We start from the raw sequence: 8,462 nt of genomic DNA on the forward strand, positions 1-8,462 counted from the left end.
GCTGCATTTCAAGCCGTGATGGTGACACCAGTGTGAGTAGCTTCGTCCCTGAAACTCCCTGTCAATGCCCAAAATGGCATGTTTCAGCTTTGAGGTAAAAAAAATAGCTTGAAGCAGGAAAAACCTTTACTGGCCTGGAAGCTAACTTATTTCTTACACCAACTCACTGATTAAAACTTTGAGTGGAACTATTAACTTCATGAGATCTCGCAGGATGGGAAGTCTCCAATATGAAGGCCACATAGTCTTGCAGCAGTAATTTGATTGCCAGCCAGTTACTGGTATGATGGTCCTGGGATGTTTTGGAAATGTCTGGTTTCTGTAGTACAGACAAGCATAAAAAATGTTTCTTGATGTTTTCTTTTCAGATGATGCAGCTGAAATGAAGGATACAGAAGACTCGACCCTGCATCAGCGTAAACAGTAAGAAAATTGAGTGTGATCTGTTCCCAGCTTGCTTTTATGTGAAGTGCCAAGCACTATTGTCTTAGTAGAGATTGATTTTATTTTAAAAAGAGAGATTTTGGTTGTTAATAGTGTGTCTCCCCACTGGACCTAGCAGATGTGCTCCCCCAGAGACTTGTGACTGCTGCTGGGTGTCAGGTCATTGTGGCTCAGTGTGTGGAACACAATGGGCAAGTTTTGGCTTTGTGTGAGAAAACTTAGCAAAACCTCAGTGGTTTTCTGTTTTGGAAAATCTCAACTTTGTTTTAGCTTCCATCCTGAGATCAAGTGGTTTCAAGATCAAGAGACTGTTGCAGTGAAGGTGAAAACAGTGAGTGCAACTGACACTAAATGTGAGTTCTCTAGAGAGAAGGTGGTTTTCAGGTAGGTTTAAGAAATGTAAGTATAATCAACAAAACTTTGGACAGACAGTTTGCATTTAATTTTTTTTAAACTTTCTGTATGTTGAAGTGCTTTTTCAGGAGGCAAACTTTACTTGGCTGACCTGGAGCTCCACCAGCCTGTACTTACAGAAAAGTCCAGCTGTGTGATAAAAGATGTGGAGGCTGTGATTGTTCTGGTAAAGGAGAAACAAGGAGCATGGTGCAAATTACTGAAAAACAAGGTGGAGTGAAAATTATTTTGAGAGCTATTGAATGTTCTGAACACACGTGCTGTGCATCAGTGCCTGTATTTGAAACAGTGGTTTTGTCAACAGAATATCCACGTGTCTTTGGATTTTGAGCACTGGGAAGAGTCTGAAGATGAAGAGCCTTTTCCACTTGGTGAGGACTGAACAAGTCGGTGTTTATAATGCATGAAATGATTAGTATCCTCATTTTTGCATCAGCCCTATCTGAAATACTCATACACCTGGCAGGTTGTTCAGACTCTCTGAACAGAGGGCAGAGGACCTCTACCTGCAAACTAGAGGCCGTGGAGTATTTATCTATCAGAATAGCACAGACAAGAGGCAGTTAGAAGTAGTTTTGAGTGTTTGAGTTTAGTTTGTAGTCTAAAGTGTGGGGGGTTGCTGGTTTGGGTCATTTGACACCAGCACATGTTGGTTCTGCAGCTGTTCTTTCTTGGTTTACCGATTTTAGACTGTTACTTCCAGGTGCTGCAAAACTGGGTTTACCTCCTGCAGAAACTGAGGAGTGGGTTGAGTCCTTGGAAGACCACAAAAAGTGATGAGTAGTTGGGAGGAGAAATAACCTTCTGCTTTGATGAGAATTGTTATTGTTACTTAAATAGTTGATGTCATTGTTGATTTGATTCTTGATGTTATGGTTGATTGTTGATGTAATTGTTATGTAATTGTTAATTAAAAGTGTTAGTGACCTTAGAACTTGTCGCCTTCACCTGAGTCCAGGTACTTGCAAAGCTGTGCTGTGTTGCAGTACGTAACAAAAGAGCTGACATACCTGTGTTTTGGTCTGGGTCTGCGTCGTGAGGCAAACAAGGCTGTCAAATCCCCTCACTGAGAACAGGAGCCTTGGGGGCAGATGTTTTCCTTTGCCTGTTTTGTGCCTCTTTGACTGTCTGCTATCTAAATACGACACAAGGAGGGTTTTTGCTGGTAAATGAATGTAAGAGCCGTAAGTGACTCCAATTCCGATCACCTTCCCCTCAGTATTCCGGTGGAATTACCCAGTTCATATGGTAATAATTTCCTTCTAATCAATGTTTCATATGTAGCTTTGCTCATTCATTCCTACTTGCCACGAAAGTGAAGAGACTACTGGGGGCATCTGTCTTTCAGGGTACTAGGAACAGATGAATGTTGTTGGCACTGTGCTGACAAAGGATGGTTTCATTAATTAACACTTACAAATCATTTGTTAAAGCTTATACAGTGCTTACTGTAGGCCTTAACAAGCAGCTGTTACACAGACCAGCCAGCCAACAAATTGCTTATAACTGCAAAAGCTCTTCTGTTGTGCTGAGACTACTACTCAGCCTTGCTATAAACCAAATTCTGCTGCCTAGTCCTGTGGAAATGGACTATTTTGTGCATCACCACCACAATGTTTCATATGAGTTTATTATATTTCTATTTTTCATGTTAACATATAACTTTCTGGTTTGGTCATGTGCATAGGATTGTTTGTGAGACTCTTCTGGGTTTCTTTGAAAGGAGAGATCGGTTGGCAGGTTACCTTGTGATATCTGGCAAAGCCTCAGTGTTCCAGGCTGAGGTACAGTGATGTGTGGTACACACTGCTCAGTGAGGTGCTGTTGGCACCTTCCTCATTAACTCTTTCTAGAAATGTACTCAGGGACTTCGATTTTGGTCACTAACAGCTGCACACACACACACAGAGTCTATCTAGACTAAGCCTTTTGGAACAGACACATGCCAAAATATGATACAATGCACATCAAAGCATAATATATATTCCTGTACATAAAGAGAGCACTCGCTGCATATCACACTTTGAGCATCTGAACAGAAAATAAATTAACAGAATATTTGTGTTTCAGGAAAAAAAAAAGCAGGAGATGTCTTAAGTCGCCATTCCCCGAGTGGGAGGGGTTACTCAGCAAGACTCTGTTAATAACCCAAGACATGGTTGTGGTCTTTTGTATAGGTCATTATGGGATCAGAAATTCACAAACGTATCTCTTGGCAGCACGACAGGCTTCGTCCCCCCACTTGCCTTGAGATGACAGAGAGAGAAAGACACAGTTCTCTCGCTTCCCCCTCTTAAGTCGCCATTCCCCGAGTGGGAGGGGTTACTCAGCAAGACTCTGTTAATAACCCAAGACATGGTTGTGGTCTTTTGTATAGGTCATTATGGGATCAGAAATTCACAAACGTATCTCTTGGCAGCACGACAGGCTTCGTCCCCCCACTTGCCTTGAGATGACAGAGAGAGAAAGACACAGTTCTCTCGCTTCCCCCCGCTTGGCTGGGCACGGTCCCAGTTGAAGTACTGTAGAGCCACACCATTGACATCAACGAATTTCCCTTCGTTTGCCATGTCATTCACCCCCAGCCAGAACTCGGATGCTCTGGGCGCACTTCTCTTGCCGTAATCTCGAAGGATGTTTGTTTCCTCGTTGTCCCTGGGGATAGCCAATGTCCCTCCCTTGGCTATGCAGTCCTCATTGGCTTCATGGAAATGTTTGGTGCCTTCTGATACGAGGTAGCACTTCTTACGGGCCTTTGTCCCACGCAGACACACTGTGGGTAAATAGGAGTTTGCATGTTCAGTGAAGGAGTGGTTATAGCTTTTGGTAATGTTTCTGCAAATGATAATTTTCTAACTGTTAAGCAGTTCAGTCCCTCAGAAAGTGAAAGGCTCTCGAGTCCACTCAGTGAGCCTGAAAGTAGCTGTAAGATCCAGCTCACCTTCTGGAGCTTCCTGTGGACCCTGCGTGCAGCCAGGGTGTTAGTGTGCCTTTGGGGGGCCTGGACAGGCTGCTGAAACATAACCCAGGCCTGTCCTCAGTATAGCTTTGTTTTCTTTTACCAACTAGTCCTGCCTTCACTCATTTTTAACCTTATTTATCAGTCTTGAAACTGGGGGAATGGATGAGGTATGGATGTCTGTCCTGTTGGCAGATGTGAAAAACTGATTCTCCCAAGACAAATACTTAAAGCAAGAGAACCTCCATGGAGTGTTCCCCCTGAGCTGAGGGAGGTAGCAAAGGCCATGAACAAACTCCTTGGACAATTATCTTTAGCATCCTGCATGACTGTTTGCAGATTGTTTCATTGTTTTGCTTAGGATCATCTTATGAACATCTTCTGTCCTGGTGTTTTCTGTAATCTAATTCCTGTCATCTGTTCCTGTAAGCAAGTAGTTCTGTCTCTGCTCAACAGGATATGGAAATCCACTTTGGACCATGTTCTGTGTCTCGGCTTTTAGTATTCCCAGTTGTAATAGTCACCACAGTCCTTAGCTGCATTTTCATGGTCATCATTTTATATTAGGGCTTAACCTTCAAATTTTAACCCTTCCAGCTGCTCATGGCCAAAGAGAAGTAAGTGACATATTTGTTAAATGTGTGTTTGTGAGAAAGGTCAGACGTGCTCTGCTGCAGAGGGCAGGGCTGGTCTGTGGGGGCAGAGTGTGTGCTGCAAGGTGGGGTGTGGCAGCATTTCACTCCTCACACTCTGTGGAATTTAAATTTTCCTTTAGGAAATCTAAGCAAAAGAAGAATTCAGATTTCACTGTGTGTTTTGGAAATGTCCATAAGCTGAAAAAGCATCTCCTTTTTCAGCTGTCATAAGGACATTGACACACACAGTCAGGGCTAGGGAGGTGGTAGGTCTGTTTTGGCCAGATTTGGAGTCCAGTTGAACAAAGTAGGTTATGAATTTAGAATGCAGCTCAAACTAAGTTTTGAGGATATAAAATCTGGCTCTGGTTTCATTTCAAAGCCACTGCAAGTTTACTCTCAAGCTCCTCCTGGAAGCAACTCAAGGATTGCTTTTAAACAGGAGTTGCTTGTCTAGCACAGGCTCCCTTTTTTAAAAAGCTTCTAAGAGCCTTCTCGTAAGACCTTTGAAATAAAAATATTTTGTGAAGCTCAAAAAGCACTATGTGACCCAAGACATAAAACTGGACAGCCCAGATATTACCATCCCGAAGGAAAATGTTCTGTTTTATGGGAATGGTGTAATTTCCTCCGCAGTGTCCTCCTGCACAGGTTTAAATGCCAAGCTTTGTGTCAGCAGCTGTGAGAAAACACAACTGTCTGGAAGGTGCATGTGTATTTACCCTTCTTATTTGTTTGGAAATTTCCATCTGGTGATTTAAATACTTAGAGGGCTCTGCACATTGGTGCAGGGTATTTCTGTACTCAGTGCATATAACTTTGGAGTTTATGGCAACATTTATGTTTGAATGTTGCAAACTGCACCTTTGAAACAGGCTCAGCCCTTCCAGCTTCCTTTTGGGGCTGTTCTCAGCCTTTTCCATGAATATTTTTGCCTTGCTAGTTAGCCCCTGTTCATTTTAGAACTGGGCACCTAATTCACTGACCCTCTAAACTCTCACACCCAGCAGCCCTCATTGTGGTGCCTTTGGTGAGACCAAAACTCCCAGCTTGAGGCTGTGCTCAGCAGAGACAAAAGCAGCTCTTGCTCCAGGTTGACTCCTGCTCCTAGTGAAGAGTCACCACTAGTTTGCCATTCGTTCAGCCTTGATTTGACTTGAGTGCTTCCTTCAGCACAGCTGTGCCATACCACGCTCTGAAGGAGCTGTGTTCCTCAGGCACAAAATCCCACTGGAGGGAGGGATGGGAACAAAGGGGGCAGGAGAGGCACTGACAGCAGAAGCTGCTTTACCTGTCTGAAGCGCTTGCATTTCTTTCAGAGCATTCACTTCTCGCCACAGTTTGTCAATCTGGGTCTTCAGGTCATCTTTTTCTTAAACAAAAGGTGCAGAAATTAACAGTTATGGACACACAAACAGTTATAAGCTGTTTCAAAGTGCCGTGGGTTGCTGCGTTGCTGAGATGTATTTTGACTCTGGGTTTGTATTGGCTCTGTCTGCTTTGCTGTGGGAATTGATGCTTCATCTTTCCCTGCTCATTCTTTTACATTAGTTTGACTTGCCCTTTCACAGCACTTTTCACACAGTAGAGTCGTATTCCTCAACTGTTAGACACACATTCTTTGATAATTAGGAAATAGTACAAAAATCTGAGCAATAATCCTTGGAGACCAAACACTTTATGCTGCTTTTTTCCACCCTATGTATATGAACTTCTATTTTTCTGGTCTTAGTATAACTAAGAAGGACCAGCCAGAAGTGAATAGCCATAACAGCAACATATTTACAGCTCCACTTCCGTAACGCATTCTGGCACCTTATTCTTGGCTTTGCTAACTTACACACAGATGTTTTAAAGGCAGATATCATATAGACTCGAATGCTCTTTGTTAGTAAGCATTTGTGTGATGTTGTTGGTTTCTGGTTCCTGCAGTGGTATTTAAAGCACACAGTGAATTTGCATAGTCTGTAAGCTTCTCCCCCTCCTCCTGTTAAGACCCAGTACCTTTCACTCTGCGTTTGCTGTGCTTCCTGGCTCTGGACTTGGAAGCCTGGCTGATGGTCTCATCCAGCAGTAGTAAGCTTATCAGCAGAAAAATCCTAAGTCCGGTTTGTGCCATGTCTCTTTTAAAGACTCTAATGAGGAACTTCAAGAGGTTCTCTCTAGCAGCTCTGAGAGCAGGTACAGAGCCACATCTCCGTGGGCACTGCCCGAGTCAGGGTTATAAAGTGGAGGGATGGGGTTGGCTGCTCTCCTTGCTGACGACATGTGTTGAATACTTGAGCTGGCTGTAGCATAAGCCACCCCCTTGTTCTCCCATCTCATCTGGAATTCCTCTTTCCATTTTGAGTCCAGCTGTGCCAGTACTGAACAGAGCACTGATTGCCACTCGTTCGCACCGTGTCTCCTGCTTTAACGCTGGAGCCAAAACCTGTGGAAAATCAGAGGGATGCTCCAAACCACCTGGTGCCATGCCAGCCCCAAGGAGGGGTAGCCAGAAGGTTTCCACAAGTGCCACAGACTCACCCAGGGCTCTGTCCCAGCCTGGCTCTGCCTTGGCAGTGGTCGTCGGATTACACCAAAACAAACCCAGTGTCACTCCCTGAGCCAATGCAAATACTGCAGAGCCACACTGAGCACAGATACATTAGGATCACCCGAGGTGAGGAGTGCATTTCTTCCTTTGTGTAGAGTTAAGAAATGCCTGAGAGTTAGGGCTGCATTTCTGATGCAGAACAGTCTGTGCAACCAGCAGGGTCTAGTCAGGGGGAAAAAGGTTCCAAAGGTTCTCAAGTCCTGACTATGGTCAGAGGAAGAGTAAAACACAGGATGCTTGAAGCAAAACAGTGTCTCTCTGAACTCTGGAGTGCTCTCTGCATTTGCATCTCTTTCCTTTGTCCTTTAACTCTGTGCAGTTTTCTGGGGCTGCCTTTAGTTGGGATTGCTATAGGAAGTAGAACCTCTCACTGATTGTGGTGGGCAAATGCAACTGTCACAAATATGTGCCCACCCACCACACTTCTCCCCCAGTAAGGGAGGGTTTGTCCAAGATGCTGACACCAAAGCCACCCCTGGGTGCTGGCAGGTGCTGTTCCAGGCATCCCTTTGCCTTGATCACATTCTGCTCACGGTGCTGGGGTCTTTTCAGACCTGCAACAGCAAGAGACATTGATTTATTGACTGAAAGCTGAGACTTAGGAACGTGCTGGTATCCCATCTGAATGCATACTGGCTTCTTCCAAGCCTCACACAGTCTGAGAGCAGCTCAGTACTTAAAACACTTCTGCCCTGCCTGTCCTGGACACCTTCACACAACTTGCTGTATTCTCATGGTCTGTAGCTAGTAACCATCTCTTAATCATTAGTTAATCTTTTGTGTTTTGAAAGCTTCCTCCTGTCCTTCAGTAGTGTCTCTGAGTATTTCACCATTGTGCAAGTAGCTCAGCTGGACTTCACTCCTAAGAGTAGATCACAGCACTGTCCTTGCAGCTGCTGGGATAGACCAAAGGATTTCAGGGCTTGTGTTCACCTAGAGTACCTGAGAAATGGTTTTCATACTTATGACTAATCTACAGCAACTGAGGAAGCAAGTTTAGCTTCCTGTACATATTGTGTGGGCAGGAGAGCCAGGGAAACATCAAAATACATTGCTGAGAAGATGTAACCTTCCAGTGCCACTGTGAGCAGGGAGTGGAGCCACACAGAGGCCTTGAGCCTCCCTGTCGTGGTCCCTGCTCTGTGCACGGGCTCCAAACCAGCATTACAATGTCATTTACAGGTGGAAGTTTTCTTTTACTAGTATGCTTGCAGTAATATAATATAGCCCAGGGAGTGAACACAATCACATACAGAGAGAAGTAGTTTTTCCTGGAACAAATTATCCCACTTTCCATACCAGAATGTGCTATACAAGTATAACTATTCTCACAGCTTTATAGCTGCCTCCAGGCTCAGATGGAGTTATTTTTTTATTTATACCAGTGCATACAGACAAAATCCTGGTTTCTCCT

The 8,462-nt window shown here is 44.2% G+C and overlaps 1 protein-coding gene across 1 annotated transcript; it reads right to left on the minus strand.

Annotated features, from left to right (window-relative positions):
- Window positions 1–3,239: 3,239 nt before the first annotated feature.
- CLEC3A (C-type lectin domain family 3, member A) lies at window positions 3,240–6,571 on the minus strand. Its single transcript, XM_009078637.1, has 3 exons — window positions 6,457–6,571; window positions 5,744–5,824; window positions 3,240–3,631 (listed from the first exon to the last, which is right to left on the minus strand). The coding sequence occupies exons 1-3, from the start codon at window positions 6,569–6,571 to the stop codon at window positions 3,240–3,242; spliced, it is 588 nt and encodes a 195-aa protein (XP_009076885.1).
- Window positions 6,572–8,462: the final 1,891 nt, after the last annotated feature.

Source organism: Acanthisitta chloris, unplaced genomic scaffold, assembly GCF_000695815.1.
Source record: "Acanthisitta chloris isolate BGI_N310 unplaced genomic scaffold, ASM69581v1 scaffold37737, whole genome shotgun sequence".
NCBI classification, from domain to species: Eukaryota; Metazoa; Chordata; class Aves; order Passeriformes; family Acanthisittidae; genus Acanthisitta; species Acanthisitta chloris.

Coding starts and splice junctions, on each gene's coding strand:
- CLEC3A (XM_009078637.1), bottom strand. CDS start 6,571: ATGGCACAAACCGGACTTAGGATTTTTCTGCTGATAAGCTTACTACTG. Junction 5,825..6,456: donor CAGCAAACGCAGAGTGAAAG/GTACTGGGTCTT, acceptor CTTTTGTTTAAG/AAAAAGATGACCTGAAGACC. Junction 3,632..5,743: donor AATGCAAGCGCTTCAGACAG/GTAAAGCAGCTT, acceptor ATTTACCCACAG/TGTGTCTGCGTGGGACAAAG.